Consider the following 22,500-nt stretch of genomic DNA (forward strand, 5'->3'; position numbering starts at 1 on the left):
ACAAGTTACGATAATGGAGGAAGCCCTCCACAAGCCAGCCACTTTGGTATCCAAGCAGTTTTGAGAAATTCCAAGGATTAGTTTGGAGCGCGCTCACTCGAAGGAGCTCTTTCAACAAAAATTATAATTAGCTCTGACTGCTTCAAAATGAGTAAGAAAATGTTAATACTGGTATATACGTAAGCTTTCTTTCCTAGCAAACAGAATAATATAAAAAGACGAATAGAACACGTTCATATATGACTTTCAAAAATTACTTTTGAATATCTCAAAAAATAATAAAACAAATTCTGAGCTATTTTGCCGATATACCTTGTTCGCAATTGAAATACCAATTGATTTATTCGTGCTCTCATTGAACGCATCGTTTGTTCGTTTTAATTGCAATTATTTTCTAGATTTTTCTTTTATTTTTGTACAAAAGTTAATAAATTCAATAATAGCATGTCTAAAATAAAACTAATGCCAAGTCATGGGGTGTAGTTGAAAATAAATGATTTCTGACAGCAGCCGGACCTTCATTTTTGGGTTGAGTATTTACAATAGGAAAAGCATAAGAGAATTCCGGCCGTCAAGTTCTTAAAGATATGTTAGAATGCAAAGTAAGTAGAAGTGGGTAGTAAGCACATTGGTCAGCTGGTAAATGAGATTCCGGCTTCAGCTTAAGTTTTCTCCTCGAACCTTGCACTAAATGGCAAAATCTCCATGATCAGCGGTCAGATCACAGGGTCTTCTGAACTCCTGACCACGCTCGTGTATCCACTTGTTGGACACTGCAAAGAGTTGAGCATTTAGTCGGCAAATCGATAGGCAAATACTTTCTGGAACCTACCCCATTTGCTGCCTGTGAGCACGGGACACGCTGCATGTCGCGTGCGCACATCTCCCTCGCCGGAGCGATGCAGATTCATCCAAAAAGCAGCCGTGCCCTAGAAATCAAATCAAAATCAAATATATAGCGATTCACTTAGACATGATTTTCCAGATATGTGTACCTTCTTGGGCCACAGAGCCGCATGCAGCGAAGTAAAGACTGTGGCGCCACCCTGCTGCACATCGCTCATCTGCAAAAAAGCAAGAACAAAGACAATGAAGAGGAGTTCAATTTTCCATCACAAGTTTGAAACTCACATAGAACAACATGGTGGCAATGCGATTTCCAAGATTGAGACCCTCAAAGGCGCGCTTCTCCTCGCGCTGTAAAACAAGAGTAAAACAAACTTTATTCACTTTTTCCGCAAGGTAAATTGATCAAAACCTACCCGCGCGAAATCAAAGTGCGGCTCGTAATGGCCGCCAATGCCGTAGTTAACCACTTGCAACTCCTCGGCGGACTCCATGTCCAGGCCCGTCATGTCCGCGGTGCGCTGCACCACTGTGCCAATGACACGATGCTCGCTGGTCTTGAGCCAGGCGGATTTGCTGATGCGATAGTTGGCCGTTTCCAGGGCGCCCGTCACCGAGTTTTGAACGGTGGCGCGGCGAAAACGTGGACGGGCCATGCGCTTGATTATCTCAATTTCGCTGTCGTACATGGCATCGTGATAAATAACAATGTAGGGATCCATGTAGGCCTCCTCCAGCTTGAGCGGGGCCAGCCTTAAAAAGGCCACATTGTTGTTGACATAGCGACAGCGCAGCGGACGCAGCTCCGAGGGCGAAGGCTTCAGCTCGCCGCGACAGAGCATTTCGTAGGCCTTGCGTTCGGTCATGTCAAAGACGCCGGGGTCGCTTTTGGCCACAGGCTAGGCAAGCGAAGAAGATAGTTAAAGAGAAGTAGCATAAAAGGATTGCGGTGTTATTGCACCTACCAGATCGGAAACGGGGATTTCATCGGTGCCATCGTCACCCTTCATTTTCTGCAGCTCCTTCAGGTGGGCAATTTCCTTCTCATAGAACTTCTTGTTGCCATTGGCCCGTTCGTGGTTGGGCAGCAATTGCAGCAGCTCATTTGTCATGGTCAGTGCGCTTTCAACATTGCCTACGCTTGCCCATATTCCAATTACAATTTCAATTCCGAATCCAGTTCCGGTTTTGAGGTGAGGGTCAGAGAGAGAGAGAGAGAGGGAGAGAGAAGACTGAATTAATGAATGCCCAAAAGTAAGCTTCAGTTGGTCTTGGCCAGCTCTGACTTTTGACTGCCGCCCCCAAACCAACTCAGCTCAAATATAATCAAAAGTTCTTGGTTATGAGAGGACAGTGTACACTCGTAAATTAGAAACAGGGATACATTTGAATTTCATTTTGTGTTTATGTTTCTGTATGCGTCGCCCAAAAGTATGCAATGCTCTTAAGATCTACAATTCGTAGACTTTTCAGACTGAAATTAATAATACATTAGGCGATAGCTCTGCTCTCTTGAATGCCCGGCAAATGACAAATGCATAATAAATTATTTATGGCTGCCACACAACGGCCAGGCACAACGGCACAACGTATGATAAAATGGCCAACAAATAAGTAGAAGTTTCTTTTTATTTGCAGCGAAAAGGCAACTTTTCAGAGCCCTTGCAACTTGTGTTTTTGTTCTTTTTGGTTTTCTAATAAAAACTTTCAGCATTGAAATTATTCGCATTTATTTGTGTCCTAGCCTCGCCCTGGTAGTTTCTCAATGGCAAGTCCCTGGGCTTTTTGCACCAATTAAATTGCCAAGCACTTTAAGAGTGGCCCTTAATTTCATTGAATATTTGGTTCGCCTTCGTCCGGCCCACCTGACTCTGCGAATTTAAATTTGCGTTTTGCATGCCAATGCCTGCGATCCTGACACATATGCCCTCGAGGAAGGCCGAGGGCAACGGATTTTTTGTGTCAGAATGTCTGTTGGATGCCTGTAAATGTGGGCTATGGCGGGGGCGTGGTCGGGCTGAGGTGCGGCGTACACACTTTTTTTACACTTTTTCACAATATGGCCGCAGTTTTGTTTACTGTAGCCTGTTCGTAAATACTGCGGAGTCGCATTTTTACACGGCGCACAGGCGAAACAGAGACGAACAAACAAAAAACGTGAAATAGGAAAGTTTACGGTTGTAAGATACTCTGTTCGTATAGATATCGCAGGTGTGAGGAAGTCTTGTTGATTACAGGGGTCGAAGCATTATGTGACCCAATCTATTAAATTATGATTAAAATATATTTAAAAAAAATAAATATATATCAGAAATATTTGAACTCAGCTCTTTAGAAGGTTAGCGCCAATTACTATCTCTCTAGCCTTATAACTGCCTATCTACTTAAAATAATTGATAATGTTTTATTGTTTATCCTCCTGTATCTATATACTATACTCTACAATACATTTTTTTATTATTTTTTACTATATACTATACTATACTCTATATAACTTTTTCACCCTTTTCATATCTTCTATCACCAACTTTATTCTATTTGCATCTAATAATTATATATTTTTAAAAATCTGAGAGCGCCAAAATTTTTGGTTTAAAAACTGCTAATTTTGCTTTTTGAAAAATTGTAGAATTTATACTAAAACAAAAGTTTTTATATTCAGCTCGAGATCTAGCTTTGCAGCCAAATTTTGGGGGATTTGCGTCAATCGCCTTTTAATCATACATTTGTACACTTCTTTAACGCTTAATGTGGAAGTCGTAATAAATCAAAATTTGTTTTTTTCGCAATCTACCCGTTTAACCTTTAAACACAGAGTGGACAGAGTATGGAAAAGGGAGGCCACACGGGCATAAAGACAGATAGCGTGTCTGATATAGATACAGGCACAGGCGCAGATATAGATACAAGCACAGATATAGATAGATGTGCTGCGTAAACTTTCTCGCCGTGACAATTTATTGCAAATGGGCACGGGAAGGTAGTTTGAAGCTAAGCCTTAAGGGCTAGAGTATGTGCCATATCCTTGGATAACTGTCCAGGCAATAAGGCATTAATAAACCGCACTCCGGCTTGTGCAAATACGTGCACTTGCTGGCTTGTACTAGAGCTACGTGATTCTGAGTATATCCGAAGGCTGCACGGCCACGGCTTGACGCTAAGCCAGCGACAATATTGGCATTGCTTCTACAGACAGTCAACAATTTTTCGCACTTAACGAGCCCGACGCTTAATCGCCCGAGGAGTCCAGCTCATCTTGGCTCACCTGGCCAGGGGCCAGCGAAGTGCAATTTCCTGCAGCCAAATGGTCAAGTGACAAGCAACAGCAAGCAGCATGGGTCGCCTGTGTGGCCTGGGAGTGAAAGGGGCTCTCGGAAGTGTCATGCAAACGAGTCGGAACACAACACAAGAACCACAGTAAACAACCACACAAATGACTCTGATGGCAACAACAGCCAAAATGGCCACAAGCAGCTGGGCACGTAGCCTTCAGCGTACTCACCCTGCTTGTACGTGGAGAAGGCGAGGTATTCGAGGACATCGGCACGCGTAAAGCTCTGCGTCTGGTTGTGCGGCTCCTCCAGCATACGGGACATGGCCTCGTTCATCCAGAGCACCGTATGGTAGTAGTCTCGATTGACGTACGACTGTCGACCCAGCTCGAAGCAGTCATCCGAGGACATTGCCGTGCTGCGTAGATGTATTTGCTTAGTCGAAATCCAGCCTACTTGGTAGCTGCTGTGCTATTTCCATGCACTTACCTGTACTGTATGCCGTTCAGCTTGCCCCGTGCCACACTGGACGTGTCCAGCTGATAAGTGTCCTGCAGTCGGAGCAGCGCCACTGCCGCCCCGTTGAGGTCCTCGTCCGAAGGAAACTTCAACACGTTGCGATATTGCGTGAGGTTCTGCACAAAATCTTTGGATTGCACAAAATATATACAGTTTAAATCGGATTTTAAGGCTGAGTTCATCTCAATGTGAAAGCAGATGTAATCTTACCTGTGCCCACATCGTGCCCCATGAGATTCTCCACCTGCCGCCAGTCTGTGGTCAGTCGTTTGGTCAGCAGATACGCATTGATGGGATTCGATACGTAGGCGGTTATATCGCTAGCAGCATCCGCATGCTCTCTTTGGTATTCATCCATTTTGCTAAAGTTAAAAAAAAAAAGTAAAAAGTTGCGTAAGCAATTTACTGAATAATTTGATTACATTTACGTAAACTAATAACTAAATTACGAGTGCATCTGCGGTTCGTACGAAGCCGCTTGTACGAAAGTTAAGGCAAACCGAAGTTCAGCTCAAGAGCAAATCAACAAACACTTTGCTGAACTACATAAATTCCCGTGAATACATTCCACATCAATTTAGCAACATAATCTGTTTTTTTTTTTTGTAAAATTAATCAACTTTTAGCTGGTAAATCAAATTAGGGCATGTTCATGTTTAAAATGGATAATTAATCAAATTTAAGCTTTAAAACTAAGTTAGTTTTACGAATATTGCATGCATAAAAAATAGAATACCAGCGGTATTATTTAGCCTTATTTTATCCCATTATTTTGGCTGCCAATTTTATACATCAATTCCCATTTTCCATATCTTTTCGTTTATAGTACAACCTTCGAATCGCAGTTTACATTCAAGGGAGGTTAATTTCGCGGAAAAAATTAAACATGTATTAAGAAAACTTTTACAAAGATGTTTGAAAATGAGTTTAAAGCCGATAGGATGGTAAGTAAAAGAGTTTCAAGCCCTGTCTTAGCGCGCAGCTTCAACACATAAAGTAACTAAAGTAAGAATTTCAGCTAACTAGTTCTTACGGTGTTGTCCGTCAATTAGTCAGTTATTCAGCCAGTCAGTCATTCAATCAATCATGTTGCAAAAGTCGAACAGAAGTTAACACAAAATATTTTCAAGAAAACGCGACCTTCCAATTGGAAAATGTGACGGAATGGCGTTCCACAAATTAAAATTTTCAATTATGAGATAAAAGATATTGTTTTTAGTTAAATTTTCTTAATTTTTGAAATATTTAAAAAAAATATTAATATCAAATATAGAGTTAATAAAATATCTTATTGGAATCTTATTGGAATTGCTCTACGTATTAAATTTTCGGTGAGCACACATGTCAAGTATAAATTTATAGTGAGCGAGCAGAGAGAGGGAAGAAAGAGAGGGAGAGTGAGAATCATTGCAAGATATAGAATGAAATAGAGAAGAGAGTGAGAGACAAGATGCTTAAACATTATTTGATGTGTCTAAGATAGAGATAGAGTTAGCTGACACTCGATTCTAAATACCCTTTCGTTGTAAATACCCTTGTAAATATAATCCACCCTTATAACAGAAGAGAACCTTCGCTATAAATGCCGATCAGAAATACGTAACTATATACTTCTAAGTTATAAAATCCCTTTAAGAAATATGTTTTTTAGTGTGTGCTTTTGTTGTTAACTTTATTTGATGCAATGTGCAAATCTTAGACTAAATAATTTAAATAATAATTTATTTTTTCTCAAAACAATTCTAGATGCCTTAGATATAATTACAACCCATTTTTGCATAGGTTAGCCCTATGATTCGATATATACAGTCTTGAAAACAAAATTCGCTGCCGGAATTTCGCGCGCGTCTTTACTTATGAATATTTTTTTTTGGTCGCCTAGCCGTTACGGATGCCGCTCGCTAAAAAGAAAACTGAAACTAAAACTAAAACAAACTATGAGCTAGATAAAGACTAAAGAAAAGAAACGCCTAGACCACATTGACGCGGTTGTCGGGCGGCGGGCGATAGCACCAGAGGCTGCCAATGACGCCTAGGCCAATAAAGAACATGGTAAAGGTGGACAGGCCCAGTATGACGCCCGTGGTGACATCGTGCAGGGGCAGTCCTGGAAACGGGTCCAGCACCAGAATTAGCAGCAGGCCGCAGCACTTGAACAGGCAGAAGATGGTGACCAAGATGTAGCCGGAGGTGTAGCTGCGGTTTGGCAGCCACTCGCAGTGGCGCGAACGAAAGCCAAGAAAACCCAGACCCATGCCGCAAAAGGAGGCCACCAGCCCGAACTGCAGGTAAAAGGACTTGCCGAACTAAGGCAAAAGAGAGTAAGAAAATGTGCACACATTAGTCGGGGATGAGGAATTGCCAGATTAGAGTGTACTCACGTGGGCTATCATGTAGATGATGAGGCCGGCATTCATGGTGCTGCCCAGGACTAGCATCAGGGACACAACGGCCAGCGTAATGGTGGCATTGGCCAGCTTCTGTGGATACGAGTTGTTGTTCGCATTCGACTTGCCCTGCAGGCTGCTCAGATCCTGCTCCTGGCCCTGCACACGCGGACTTATCACCGCCATGGTGCGGTCACTGGCCAGTTGCTGTGCTGCCTGCACCGGCGCCGACGTCAGCTTCACCGTCTCATAGTGCAGTCGCTGCGGCGAGAGTCGCTGCTGACGCAGCGGCAGCGCTGGAGACGGCACCACCGAGATGGTGGCCTGTTGGTGTAGGTTAATGTGCTGCTGACTCTGGTAGAGCTGCAGGCGACGCTCGCGCTGCAGCTGCTCGTGGTGGGCCGCATTGCGGGGCGTGGAATGTGCCAGACGCGGTGGTGGTTGCATTTTGCGGGGTGTGGTGAGCAGTTCGTGCAACGCTCGCGTTGCAGCTGCCGCATTGCGCTGCTGCGGGGTCGATGTGCGCATGCTGAACTGTTGACTGAGCTCCGTGTGGCTCAAGCAGGTTTCCTGCTGTGTGTGCCCAGAGTCCTCCGCCAGATCGTCGTCATCCGCCTCTGTGGGTATGACCGCATAGCGATGCGCGCGTCCGTTGTGCATCTGTATGATCTCCTGGTTTTCGTCAACGAGCTCCTCATCTTCCGCCGTGGGCACCATCTGATAGCGCTGATTGCTGTTCTTGTCCACAATCAGAAATGTTTTGCTGCCAAAGTCGCTGGAGAAGGCGTGCTTGATCTTGGGCGCCGGTTTCGGCGGCAACGCGTTTAATGTGGGCGGCAGGCTGGCGAACTGCGTCTCCTGCTGCTGATGCGGCTCCTCGTGAAACGAGTGCGGCTCCTCGTCCGACTGCAGGCCTTGCCTCGAGCCATAGCGATCCAGATTATCCTGCGAGCGGGCCAAACGCTGTGCGGCCTGTCCCGGCACAATCGCATAGCGACTGGCCACGGCACCCAGCTCCTCCAGCGGCACCAATGCATAGCGGCCACTGGACGACTGTTGCTGCTGCTGCTGCGGCTGCTGCTGCTGCTGCTGTTGCTGCTGCTGCTGGTACTGTTTACGCGTCACCGAGCGCGTCGACATGCTACGCTGCATGCGCAACGGTCCCTCGCGCGGATCGCGACAGGGTGCAGCCGGCACCTGACCGGGACGGGAGACCGCATTAAAGTTAAGCTGCAGGCTGCGATTGTAAATGGACTCAACCCTATTGCTCGACGGCACCGGATAGAACTCGCTGTTCTGGCAGAAAGCCGGATTCGTATAGTTGTGCTTGGACATGGCCGCACTGTACTTGAATATGAATGTAGATGTGTCTTAGGGTTTTCACTGTCACTGCACACGTTCACGATCACTGGTAACTACTGTTGGTTGACTGGCTGACTGTCTGGTCCGCACGGCACGACAACTGCGTCTCGACTGAACTGCGACGCGGGCTGCCAGTCGCTCCTCGGCTTGCAATTTCCTGCGCCGGCGCGCAGTCGAGTGGATCGGCAGCGACGCGTGCGTTGCTCTGACCCCCCCTTTAGACAAAAATATAACCATTTACTTGGCTTATATACAAGCACACACATAATAATTGAGCTCAAGACAACTGCAGAACAACAACATCAACAACAACAACAAGAGCTGGCGGCAGGCGTCGTTTGGCGCGTTCCCTTGTGCTGGAAACATCTGCTCCTGTTCCTGCTGCTGCTGCGACTGCTCATGAGGGTTGAAACGAATTTCGGTCATGCCGCAGCCGGCGTTGCAAGGTTTTATCAGTATTTTGAATTTATATTTACTCAATTCATAACAGCGAAATAGGCGACGGCAAAGACCTCACACTTTCGTCCATATATACATCAAGTTCTATATACTCTATGGAAACGCCCCTGGCTCCGGCGACCGTTACAGCATATGCTGTGCGCTTATCGAGTGTTAATAGTGTGTATACACACTACCCGCTCTTCCACCTCCCCGACTGTGCCAACTTTATGCTGTGGCCAGCCTATGTTGGCCAACTTAATTGGATTTCGCCCCAGCGGCGACGGTACCCACAAAACTACAAATCCAATCCAATTTTGATGCCGTAAAGAGAACTGACAACCGGCGGCAGATGCCCCTCACTCTCTCCCCCCAACTGACCCACAGTTAGTTATTGTGAAATTTATGCATTGACATAAAAGGATGCGCTGTCAAAGGATCTCACATACGTTCATTACCAACACTAAAGCCCGGCCAGGAGCTGTATCCTTGCTGGCGAATTCTACTGCTTGCCAAATGGAATTATTTTAACTCGACATTAAATTTATATTTGAGTTAAGACAACGGGCAGCAGGCAGCAGGCTCATGGCACGCGCCACATGCGGCAGCGATGAGAGCAGATGAAAAGAGAGAGAAGAGCTGCAAGGATGCGACTGCGTTGCAATGACAGCGCAGATCCTCAACAACAGCTGACAGCTGTTTTGTCAGGCCCCGTCCGCTTATTGTGCCAAAGCGGACGCCGGCGAGAGGAAGGGAGGGCGCCATCAAGTAAATAAGATAGATCCTGTGCTTGGGCTCCTGCTGCTGGCTGGGTTTGTTGGCTGTTGGCATATTTGATTAGGGGAGTTGCCTTACCGCATCCGCTGCTTCTTTTATCCTGCATCTACGTCCTTCCGCTGCAAGCAGGGGCAACAACCATTTACCTCACAAACATGCTCCAGTATATAGAAGCATGTATGTATATGTATACATGCCAGGGGTAGCTCAAGATATGCTGAGTAAATAACGCTCGGTGTGTGTTTGGCGCCGCATAGACACAAACGACAATGCATGTATTTACACGTTTATGTTGCTGCCCGTTCCGTTTCTGCAGATGCAACAGCTGCCACACGCACGTGGCTAAAATACTGGCGACAGCCACACTGTAATTATGAGCATACCAGCGCGAATCTCACCTCGGTCTCACCTGCCTAGCGCTACCTAGCCCCATCTAAAAGCTCATTTGCATAGGAGATAATGTGAAACAAACTAAAATACATTTAGTCGAGTCAAACAAACTAAAAGATACCCTATGCTAAGCTTGAACATGGGCATATACTTAACTGACAGCACACACAGAAATTCACATACATATACCCGCATAACACAGAGCATGTGCTTCTTCTTGCCTCAGCACAACAACATGGATTATTATACGATATTTTTAAGATTTTCCAAGCTTCAATATGGGCACAAAATGGTTGCAATTTATATCAAAAAATATATATGTATTATATATATATACATATAAACATATATAATTATAATATAACATATAGAACACAAAGCATATATGTATATATATATATATATGTATTCTTGATCAATATTAACAGCTGAGTCGATATAGTTCTACGTGATTGTTCTTATGCAATCTCTAATCTAATCCTATTTAATCTTATCTCTCAGTGTTAAGGTTGACTTTTATTAGGTTCGACTTTCTGTTGTAGATAGTACATATATCGTAACTAGACCGAACCCTTATACCATTTAGCTATCGTAGGAATGATTGATCGAAAATAAAGTTATTGAATGAGAAACGTCTATATTTCTCGAGATATCTTGACATTTGCGGGATTTATATGAACGAGTAAAATCTTATCAACATCAAATATCAATATCATATAGCTTTATCAAAAGAATTGGTCTAAACAGAGACCATGTATTGGGAACTTTTATTTTCCCCAAAATGTCTTGAACACCAATTACGAATTCAATTATTCACTATTATCTGTAAGGTCATATTTGACAGCAATAAGGATATTTGCCGTTCTTTCCTCTTTATACCCTTATAGAGGGTAATATAATGTTGATTTGAAATGTGTAACGCATAGAAGGAGACATCTCCGACTACATAAAGTATATATATTCTAGATCAACATCAACAGCCGAGCTTATATAACCATGTCTGTCTATCTGTTTCTATGCGAACTAGTTTTCTTTTTTTTTTTTTTTTTAGCTTCGGGAAAGTAATATAGTATATACTTGATTAGAGAGAGCATTTTACGTGTCGACCTTTCTCCCAAATATTCTGCTTTTAGCTCATATAATCATCCACGATTAAATATTAGCAATCGATATCGACATATACAATCTAGCTTTTCTATAGTTCTTACTACCAGCCAGCGAATCTGTTTGTAGTCCAGTTCAAGAACATATATTTATGGCCTTAGATATGCTAGAGTTACACAAAAATATTATACCCGTCTTCAACCGTTTGCAAGGGGTATATGAAATTCCGCGCTCTAAGAAAGTATCTTAAGTGTATGCAAATGGTACGCAAAGCTACTCGTTGCATACTTGATTTAACGAAGGACATTTCGCAAGAGAGCTTCCTGCAGATACATTTGTATTTGTACTCACTTCTTCAGATAGCTTAGCCGGTCCTCCTGCACGCGAATGTAGCCTTCTAAATTGCTTATCAATACAGATTCAGTCTCAAGTAGCTCCTCCATTTCCGCCAGCGCCGTGTAGAGTTCCCCGCGCACCGCCACCCCAGTCAGGGCGAGCACAAGGACGCCGAGCGCCAACTGCAGACGCAGACAGGACGACATCGTGCAGCCTGCAAAGATATAAGCAAGCATAAATAATTAAAGCATTACGATTGCATTTTGTGTGTGTGCATCCAATAAATTTATGTTGCCTTTCTAATTTGCATAATAACTGTTTCTATTGGCCTGATGGCGACCATTGACCGTGTGTGAAGGTGACCTAAGACCACCTAATCAAACGGCCTCCGGGGGCCTGTGGGAAGCGTGTGTGTCACTGAGCTCGAAAACAGCTTTCGTAATAATTAATATCCTGCTCCACAGCTGACACGGTTGGCTACTTATATTTAAGATTTAAAGCTCGCTCGGAAACTGGAAACGGCACTGGGAATGTATTTCGAAACCCGGCCTTGCAATTTGTTTTAATGAGTTTTATTTTATAATTTGGCCAGCCGTACAGCGTTTTTGTTTTATGACATTCGGTTTATTGCTCTAAGTCGTAATACGCGGCAAAATAAAGTCAATAACAGCAGGAGAATAGCTCATAGGTGACTTAAAGATACCCTATATATATGACTGAAATGAGTTTTTAGATGGAATTCGTTTATTGCATGCTAAAGTTCAATTATGAATTTTAAAATAGTCAAAGCAACTAACTGATACCCTGTATATATGACTGAAATGAGTTTAAAGCAGTTTATTTAAAATAAATTGCATATCAATAAAATAATAATAATTTAAGACTAATAAAACCGACTAAAAGATATGAATCAATATGCAAAACCAGATACTGCGAGCCCATTTCTAATATAAAATTTTGTAACTAATTTAGGAGGCTTTGAGACACCCTGTATGTCGTATCAAATTGATAAATACCCATGCACCTTAAACATATATATGTATTCTGAGTCCAATTGGATTATCTTATTGTTTTATATCTGAGTACAATTTGAACGAATTTTGAATACCCTTTAAGCAAGCAAACCTTTTTTTTATAACTTTTATCTGAAAGCTTGTTTGCATGCGGATTGAGAAGCCTTTGGCATTATTTGCAACAAAGAATAACTTGAGCGACTATTAAACACCCTGTATCAATCGGAAGATCCAAAGAAAGAGTGTGAAATGCAATCTCATTTCTAGGTGCCAGTTTTACGGATCTATGATTAATTCAGACATTCAGTATTGATGATCAAAATTAATGGAGCAGGTGGCAGATACGATTCTATCTATGAACAAATTGAAATGCGATAAATATTATTAGTAGATACATTTATAGGTGTGACTTTTGTGGCTTGTTCTCGCATTTGCACAACAAGATCCCGTTCCGAATTAACGGTAATTAGTGGATGCGACGCAAACAGCTTGTTGTTTCGGTTTATGTGGAGATAAATTAACTATCGCGATTAATTAGCGGCACGCTGTTTATTTGTGTATTCAAGATAAATGCGTTTTTAAGCATGTTTTATGAATGACCAAAACGATTCAATTTGCATTTAAAGCGTGCATAGATTGATTTTCACTCTGATTCGGGCTTAATCGGCGGAACTCTCTGCTTGTCTGCTTGCCTGCTTGCTGGCAAGGACACATGCATCGTAAATGCTGTTTAATTAGTCAGCATTAATTATTTTGTCTTTTGGTCTGCCGCACACCGCACATCAAGCACACCTGAGAGACAGCCACCGACCGCAGCAAACGGACCGCACACATCTCAGCATGACACAATATCGCACTTGCACTCGGACGGTAATTGCTCACATTAATCAACGGCAAGTTCGCTCGAGTTGACAAATTCAAGGCGAAGATGCGTCCATCTTCAGCGTGCTGCTTAACCGGCTGTCGGCCCGTGTTTGCTCGCCGAGGCAAATAAAACCCAGCAGCGCATTCGCTAACGAATAATGACAACATTGCTCTTAATGGCTGCCCCGCCCGATCTTCAGATAATATACTAATCAAATGGCAACCGAATGTGCTCTGCTACTTGAACGAGCTGCTCGAACAGGCAGAGATTCGTTCCAACAACGTTTTCAACTCTGAATAACAAGTTGTAGCGGATATGCACCTTTACAATTTTAACGAAGTTTAATTTTGTTTCAATATGTGTTTTTTTCATTTGCCTAACGGTTTCTGACAAAAATTAAAATTTCAAAGTGAGCCGATTTGGATACGAAAAATAGGAATACCAATTATTTGAATTGTTTATTTATTGAATTGTCAACAATATTTCAGTAACATGTTCATTAGAATTCAAATAAAAAGAAAACATCAAAACTGAGCCGTATTTTATACAAAATACAATTTTGATCAAGGTTTATTTCCTACTTTGCAGTTCACAAATATTTTTACTTAGAATAAACTAATATTTTGTTTGACTAGAGCCTGTTACTTGTTTAATTTTAATAATAATAATAATAAATGCACATTAAAGAATTTGTTTCGTAAAAGATCTTATTTACAATTATAAGTTTTATTTGTAATAATCGAAAATTCTAGAGTACATTCACTTTTGAAACATTGATACATGTATTAAAACTGAGCTGAGCTACATTCTGAACAATATTTTATTACCTAAACTATCTCTCTATTTAAAAAATCAAATTTGAATAAGATGCACTCTATTTAATATTTTATTGGGTAATCGCACGAATTTAAAAATACTTCCTCCAAAACCTATGAACCTATATGAAAAAAAGAAAAATATTATACCTTTTGTATCTTTTATATGTTGTTTGCTTTGCAATACTTGAAAACATTTCTAAAAAATAGTTGACTCGAAAAATTTAAATACTAGCATACATAAAAGCCAACACTTTGCATTGTTCCCAATTCAAATTTTTTCTAAACATATAAACCCGATGAATTTATAACAGCTCTGATTTCTCTAGAAGCCGCAACTTGTCAGCAAATAAAAAAAAAATGATTCCCCCATTCAAAGAAAAAAGTGTTTCAGTTTTGATCGTCAAACCGGTTTAGCCCAAAGTTCAAGTTCTCAGTCAATTTCTTAGACTCCGCTTAGAAATGGGCGCCAGAGAAAAGGCAACTTAGTTCAGAAAGTGGACTAATGGATGCTGCAACGGTCTATGTAGACGAGAATGACAAAGTTCTAATGACAACATCGAATCTGATGTGTTTCTTTCGTTTGTGCTGCGTCTCGATTGCAACGTGACTATAAATTGGAGTTCAAGGAACTTTTGATTCGAAGAATTCAGTTAGGCTCTGACGCAGCCGCATTCATATGCAAATGTATCTGACAGATACGCGTGGCTGATGAACGAACAAGCGTCGCATTGTTTGTTCTGGCAAACATTTAAATCATTAACGGTACTCGCCAAGTGGCCAATACGTTACACAATCCAACTTATTGAAATGCAAATAATATTTTATGGGTGGCCGTGCCCCAATTGCGTGTTTGCAGTTGCTGCAGAAATTTAATAAAAAATGCGTTCGGCATGTTTTCTTTTAATGGGTTCACTGAACCGTTTGTTGATTATTTCTTTCTTTAGTACTTTGGTATTGGCTTCGTTACACTTTTGCACATTCGCCACATTTTCCACAGCCCAACAGGTGAAACAGCAGCAGTGATAACTTTTTGGCCAAAAATTTGAAAGTTGAAAAGTTTTGCACTGAAATATGAATGTGCGGCACGCTGAATTTATGACTAAAACAGCAAGAATTTACCCAATTCTATTTTCGCAATTTTAGTTACCTTTGACCCTGCCGCTAAAATGCGGAAGCCAAAATGGAGAAAAAATACTTATTTTTAGTTTATGCATTTTGCGCAAAAGTTTTGTGTGCCCGACTGGTTAGCATCAGAGTTCTTTGCTTTGTTATTTGATAAGGTTTCACAAAAATTCCAAATTCAATTTCAAAGAAAAAACAATAAAAATGAGCTAAATAAATCAAATTGTATGAATGCCAGAGCTGCATAAATTGTAAATTAAAAACAAATAAATTGCACAATCCAGGCTAAACTGAAATGTCACGCTCAACATTACCATAGACTCTTGTATGGTTGGTTTCAACAAAAAACAAAAATGTGAAAGTAAGGATAGCTTCAGCACGCCGAAGATTTGATGCCCTTGTACACATTTCACCTTTGAAAATATGTAAGAATAGTAAAGCGTGTAAATTACGTTATTGATGAAAATATCTTGCAAAAACTACTTTTCAACCGATTGTTCCTATGGAAAGCTATATGATATAGTTGTCCGATCCGGCCGGTTCTGACATTTGTACTGCCTGCAACAGAAAGACGGACCCATTCAAAGTTTTAAGGCGATGGCTTGAAAACTGTGAGAGTACCTCGCATAGAAAATTAACTGTTGATGCTGATCAAAAATGAAAAAATCGTAATACCCATTACAAGGGTATAAAAATACCAAAATGTGTTCATATATAAGTATAACAACAGTTGTTGAAAGTTGAATTTGTCTTAGATTAAAATGCAAATGAATTCAAAAGAATAATTATAAAATACTTAACACTTAAATGATATTAATGTGCAAGCCAAAAAATAAAAATGACAATATACAGCCAATATATGGATATAAGACAGCAGCTTATGTTGCTCATAATTTTGGATTATGAATCTGAATTTCATTGATAAATATATTATAACGAGAAATATATGAAAAAAATGTATTCATATTTTTTTATTATCTATACATCTTATCCATTTTAATCACGTTTAAAATGTTAAAGTTCCCACCAAGTATGAAATGAATATGTTAATTCAAACAGTAACAGTTTCCTACTCTGTTCAATTGCTTTTAATCTTTAGCATTATTTATATAATTTATAATCTAGAAAATATATTATAACTTATCATAAGGTTTATTTTAAAGATATTTATATTAACAGTAAATTATCATCGAAAACTATCTATGTTTATTTTTACACCAACAGTTGCCAACTCTGTTAATTAGGTTTTAATCTTCCTTGATTTATGAATAATTTAAACTACCTAATGCCAATTCAAATAATGATTTAATAATATTTTAGATATTTACTAAGCATTTGCTCAGAATATAGCAGTGAATTGTCAACAGTATAACAGCAATATGTTAATTTTAACAGCAACAGTTTCTAAGTCTGTTAATTGACATTGTATAATAAACGTATACACAATATAACAGTGAATTGCGAACACCATGACCGTAATCTGTTAATTTTAACAGCAACAGTTTCTAAATTTGTTAATTGATTTCCTTGATTTATAAATAATGTAAATTTAAACATTTTATACAGTTGCTCAGAATATTACATTAAATTGTCAACAAAAATATAGCAGTGAATTGTCAACAGTATAACAGCAATATGTTAATTTTTACAGCAACAGTTTTTAGCTGTGAATAATGTAAACTAATGATAATTTAAATATGTATTAATTAATATATTATAATAGCTTCCTCTTGATTTGCAATTCATTTTCATTTTTGTACTTGTACTTTCATTTGCCGAAAGTCTTTAAATATTGCCCATTTAATGCTCTGTTATTTTGCCGGATTTGTGAATAATTTTAATTGAATAAGTTAAACGGAAAAAATAGCATATGTAATCAAAGTTTGTTGATTTAATTAATTTGTTGTTTGTGTTATTTAAATCAAATATTTTGTAATTAAAAGTATTTACGTCCGCCTGTGTCGGATCGAATTTAATAAGCCAATAGAATTTGCTGGCAACGTAATTAAATTTACTTTCAACATCAAATTGCACTTTTTGCGGCAAGCGCCACGCCTCATTTGCCATGCAGCGTTGCCTCAGCAAATTCGCTTGCGTGTTGCTCACATTGCTTCGCTATTTTTGTTGTTGTTGTTGTTGTTGTTAGCTGCCTGCCAATGCGTTGTTTTATGCAACAAACGATTTTTTTTTATCTTTTCTTCTGCCTTTTTTTTGCTTACGGTCGCTTCTTCCTACTTCAGCATTTGCCGCGATTCTCCATAGCAACTAAAACTTCAATTTTTTGTTCGTTTCGACTTGCGCTTTGCTGCAATTAAGTTATGAAATTATGCTTTTATATTTTTGCAAAGTGCTGACTAAGCGCATTAGCTAAACGAGGCGACTGGCCCACTGACAAACTGGCTGACTGTCAGCCCAGTTTTATGTAAAATAAGCGCGAACCTGCGCCTCGGCTCAAATTTGCTTAAAATGCAACCATTTTTCTGTGCCAACTGCAACGCGGCGAGGGAACCGCTGGGTTAAGTACGTCTGAAACGCTTGACAGGCACAGCTAAGGCTGTAACGTAACCGTAACCGTAGCCTTTAGCTAGGAACTGTTTCTGTGACGTCCTTTGTCTAGTGACCACATCACCCCGAACCCCGCACCCCGCACCATCCCACACACTTGGATTGACGCCGCGTTGCAACTCTTATCATAAACAGCCAGCCGGCGGTTGCTTGTTTCCAGCTTCCTTCCTGCACGTCCGCCCCCCCTTTGACTTCTACATGCTGCCAACCAATTTAAATGAAACTGTCAACAAGCTGAAAAATAAGTACAGTAGACGCTCGCAAATGAAAACTTTCGTTTCAATTTTTTTGAAAAATCTATTTTTCAGAAGTAAACTGACCAACATTTACATTAGATGATGGATAAATGTCTGAGACTTAACACGACGAAAAATGTTCTAGAAAAACATAGACGAGCATTACAATAATATAGAGCAAATGCTGTGGTGTAATCAAAGAACATGTTTTTGAAATCAGAATACCATTTTCCACAGTACATTTCAAAATTATTTCAGCAATTGCAATTAAATTGTTTCAAAACTTTTACACATAACTAATATAATTTCGAGAGATTTTCAAATAAAGAATTAACAAAGGCAGCTAAAAGAAGTGCATCACTATTCTATATGAATTTAAGAATTCGAGAATCCTAGAAGTATATTTCTGGCAGCTGTAGCATATTTTTTAAATCTAACAAACTGATTTGAGAAAATTATTGTTTCAGTATAATATATAATACATTTAATAATTTGTATTGCATAATTTTGTAGGGAATTATTCTGAATCTTATCCCGCTTTGCACAAGACCTCTTTCTGGAATTCTAATTATTTATTTTAAAAGCCCTAAAGTCCAATTTTATAAATATCCAAAAGGCGCAGCTGTGCAAAGTTTCAAGACGTTGGCTTTAAAACTGAGAGACAAGCTAGCATAGACAGACGGGCAGACGGACGGACAGACGGACAAGGCTATATCAACTCGGCTGTTAAAGCTGATCTAGAATATATATACTTTTTAGGAAAGATGTATCCTTCTATGCCTTACACATTTCATGAGAAAATTATAATACCCAACCCTCTTTAAGGGTATGAAAAAAAAACCCATAGACTTTACACAAATAGATACTTAAAATTTAGATAATTAGTTAATTAGTTAATGGTAGTTCTGTTATTCGAGATTCCACTGTGTTTGTGCAGAAAGCAATCAAATTGCAAAATTTCGAGCGAAGCTGCAGCATCATTATTCAGGTGCAAATGTCATGTGACTAGCATTGCCCGGGAAATTGCAATGCTGCAGTTGTTTTTCGAATTGGCACAAACAAGTTGCCCGCTGCCCGTTGCCCGTTGCCCGTTGCCCGTTGATTTCAGGTGTGAGGCACTGAGGCTGGCAGAGTCATAATTCAGTAAACAGCAGCTGACATTTATTTGGCGCCCAATTTGGGGAACGATACCTGCCGCCGGTGTTGACATTTGCGGCAGCTCTTTGTCTTTGGCCACGCGAATTCGATGGCCTTAAATGCCAGAAATCAGTTGAAAACACTTGACAAAGCGACTCCACGGCCTGACCTTATGCCGTTTGCCCAGCCGATTGTAACAGCTTCTAAGTGCGAGACTCGAGTTGGCCAATTTCAAACTCGAAACTCCAGTTGGATGCGCGGTTTGGATGGGCAAATTTGGCGCTGCCTTTGGCACATTGCATGCATAATTAAAATCAAATTGACAGCAGTTTCGGTGATTTAATTTGATTCGCTTGTTAGATGCGCCTTGTGTGAGTGCCAAGCAATTTAACTGTCAGTTAAAGAACTTGGCGCATGCAAAAAGTTTGCACGAACGGAATATGGGATCATATATATACTTATATATATTTGGAAATTTGTCGCATTTTATGCTGCGGGCTGACAAAACTTTTCAATTTCATCAGCGTTAATTTAATTGGCGTAAATGCGACCCAAAAGCCGTCATGAACTTGAACCCAACTCAATGCGAAAATTCTGATAGGCATTAAATATTAACAATTTTAATATTTAACAAGATCCGTTTCCTAACGCTCAACTGTTCCAAGTGCATCCAACAAGTTTGCTAATTATGAATGACAAATTACACAGACATTGAATATGCTGTGCGCATAAATTTTACATAGCCAGCCGAATCACCTTGAGAGCCGTAAGCGACATAAACGGCGTATATACCCTGTTGACAATCGCATCAAACCGGTTAAAATAGCTAAGCACAAGCATATAAGAAAATCATACCAGAGTGACCGACTAGCAGATACCTTAAGAGCATAGAAACAGGTCTTCTTTGCCCTTGCCACGCGATGGTATTCCACAGGTGCAGAAGGTTCTCGAAAGGCGAAAGGTATCTCACAGAAATACACTTTTAGAACGGGAAAAGTTATTGATAATTTGAAATAAACATGATATGCGATTGGATCATGGGCAGATTTGTATGCCTGTCAATATACCCCATACATCCAGTACAGGGTATTAAAAGATGCGCAAGCTAAATGCCAGCAAATGCAGCTGCCAGGTTTGGCAAAAGCTGCAACTAATTACACAATCAACTCGTGATGAAGCCGAAGCTGAAGTGGGAATTGAAAATGGAAGTGGAACTGTAAGTGGTGGGGGGGGGGGGGGGGCACACTTGCAAGGAAATAGTTTTTGCTAGCCTCGCATTGCTATGGAGTGCATTATTGAGTGGGGCAGGTTGCCGCCAGATTGGGGCAACATTCAGGGCAATACTTTCATTTCATTTGCTTTCATTTCGTTTGATTTAATTTCATTTTCAGCCCACTTTGGCATTCGAGTTACTTTCGTTTTCATCTGCTCTGAAGAAGCTCTTGCCGAAAGTTCATTTCAAATTATTTAAACGATATGAAATATGGGTAAATAATAATGCCAGTTTGTTTACAGTACAAGAGTTGCGCACATTTTGCAACTGGTTTTTACTGGCGGCTTGCGAATTGGAAGTTCAAACAAAAACAATTGCAATTTCCATATATTACAGCTTAACAACAGCTAAACTCAGCTTATGCGTATTAGACGTCAAGTTAAATTTGGGTGCAACAAACCTGAAAGGCAATTATTAAAATTAATAAATTTCAACAAATCGTCGTTTAATTGCCGCCATTTATATTCATAAAACTGGGTGTTTATAAATATAACTAAATATAATAAATATGAGTTAGTTATTCTAATGAGCCGTTAAATAGAAATACAAATGTTAAGACATTCTAATTAGTATCCCATTTGCGAGACAAGCGTGCATTTTGAAATTTGAATTGACGTTTTTCGAATAGTTGGCAACGCTCTTTCAATGCTTGTGCTTAGCTCCCGTTTCGGTTCCGCTTATAATAACGATAACCTAGTTAGAAATACATATTCTTGTTCACAAGTTTAGTTGGCAGCGCCAATTTACATTTTATTCTTGTTTTTACAGTCGAATAAGAAACAAGTGAAAATTGTATACCCTGTCCAAACGAGCGTTCAGCTTAAAATTGGCGCAAACGTTTTAAGTTTTAAGAAGTTGAATCTCATTCCAATTGGAATCTCATATGTTGCAGAAGCGGTCATTTTAAAATTCGTATTCATATATTTGGAGTAGCTGGCAACGCTGTATCAGTTGCTATGTTTTGTTCCAGTTCCGGTTCCATTCCAGTCCTGCATTATTTAGGGGTTGGTTTCCAGCGAACTCGGAACATAAACACAAGCGAAATGCGGCCCAAAAGCAACAAGAGGAAAACATAGCAAAACAAATGCGGGCAATTGACTACGTGACTGGGAGGCTGTCTTCGATTGCCGCTGCCCCTGCGATTCTGTTGCCCCTGCAGCAGCGGCAGTCTCCACACATTTTTTCGATTCGAGATACTTTACTTATCGCAAGACTGGGAGCATTTGAGGCGTGTGGCGGTCAGCGGCAGTGCCATGATTTCAATTGAGTCTACACATGTGGGCAACAGCAACAACGATAGAGACAGAGATAGCGACAGAGCGACAATATGTAAATGCACATAAATGTAGAATAGCTAAACTAACTTTAGAATTGAGGAACTCATACATATTTCTGCTATGACGTAGGCCGGACTCTCTGGAAATTTCTTTCTAATCAAAATGAAATTCAATTTCGAGTTGACCCACATTTTATCAAGGCGCAGAGAGAGAGGGAGTGAGGGAGTGAGGGAGACAAGACGCTTATCAGTGCAGGACGGAAGCTGCACGCTGACAGACGATCTCGCATAGAACACGTCAGCCGGTTCCCTGCCCTTACCCTGCTTTTAGCCTGGACTTACCCTGTCTATGATTTCTGATTTCCTGGGAACTTGTTGCCCTTAAACGATGCGCCAGACGCTGTTGATGCTGCACAAAAAAAAATCTCAATGTGTGGGCGTCGTTTTTCTTGTTCTTTCCTCTGTTATTGTTTTTATTAAGCGTTGTCTCTTCACCTTTTGTTTACAGTTTATCGGGTTTTCTTTGGCGCACGCACAGCTCGCAGCTGAGTCGAATTCTAGAATTCTGCCCACAGCCGGTGAATACGGATTTAAAGTTTATATAGACTCTTGTTAAATCAGGCAATAAGCAAAATATTGGCACACGCGAACAGATACATAGATATATATTCAGTTTCTAAACAGTCCTGTTTTTTTTTTATTTCTTTTTTATTGCCTTTGATTTGCATTCGCTTCTGGCTGCTGTTTGGACCCTGTCTACACTG

At 40.4% G+C, this 22,500-nt stretch overlaps 2 protein-coding genes across 2 annotated transcripts; both read right to left on the reverse strand.

Annotated features, from left to right (window-relative positions):
• Positions 1-298: 298 nt before the first annotated feature.
• PH4alphaEFB (prolyl 4-hydroxylase subunit alpha-1) lies at positions 299-22,494 on the reverse strand. Its single transcript, XM_064693300.1, has 11 exons — positions 22,079-22,494; positions 11,447-11,645; positions 4,848-4,999; positions 4,608-4,764; positions 4,349-4,536; positions 1,812-1,981; positions 1,263-1,745; positions 1,132-1,197; positions 996-1,064; positions 833-929; positions 299-773 (listed from the first exon to the last, which is right to left on the reverse strand). The coding sequence occupies exons 2-11, from the start codon at positions 11,635-11,637 to the stop codon at positions 688-690; spliced, it is 1,659 nt and encodes a 552-aa protein (XP_064549370.1). The 5' UTR covers positions 11,638-11,645; positions 22,079-22,494; the 3' UTR covers positions 299-687.
• On the reverse strand, positions 6,394-9,384 carry spdo (sanpodo). Its single transcript, XM_064693299.1, has 2 exons — positions 7,019-9,384; positions 6,394-6,943 (listed from the first exon to the last, which is right to left on the reverse strand). Exons 1-2 carry the CDS (start codon positions 8,357-8,359, stop codon positions 6,608-6,610), a joined length of 1,677 nt encoding a protein of 558 aa, XP_064549369.1. The 5' UTR covers positions 8,360-9,384; the 3' UTR covers positions 6,394-6,607.
• Positions 22,495-22,500: the final 6 nt, after the last annotated feature.

The sequence above is a fragment of the Drosophila montana genome, unplaced genomic scaffold (genome assembly GCF_035044405.1).
Source record: "Drosophila montana isolate Dmon_TW-CO22-7 unplaced genomic scaffold, ASM3504440v1 contig_3733_1, whole genome shotgun sequence".
Classification (NCBI taxonomy): domain Eukaryota; kingdom Metazoa; phylum Arthropoda; class Insecta; order Diptera; family Drosophilidae; genus Drosophila; species Drosophila montana.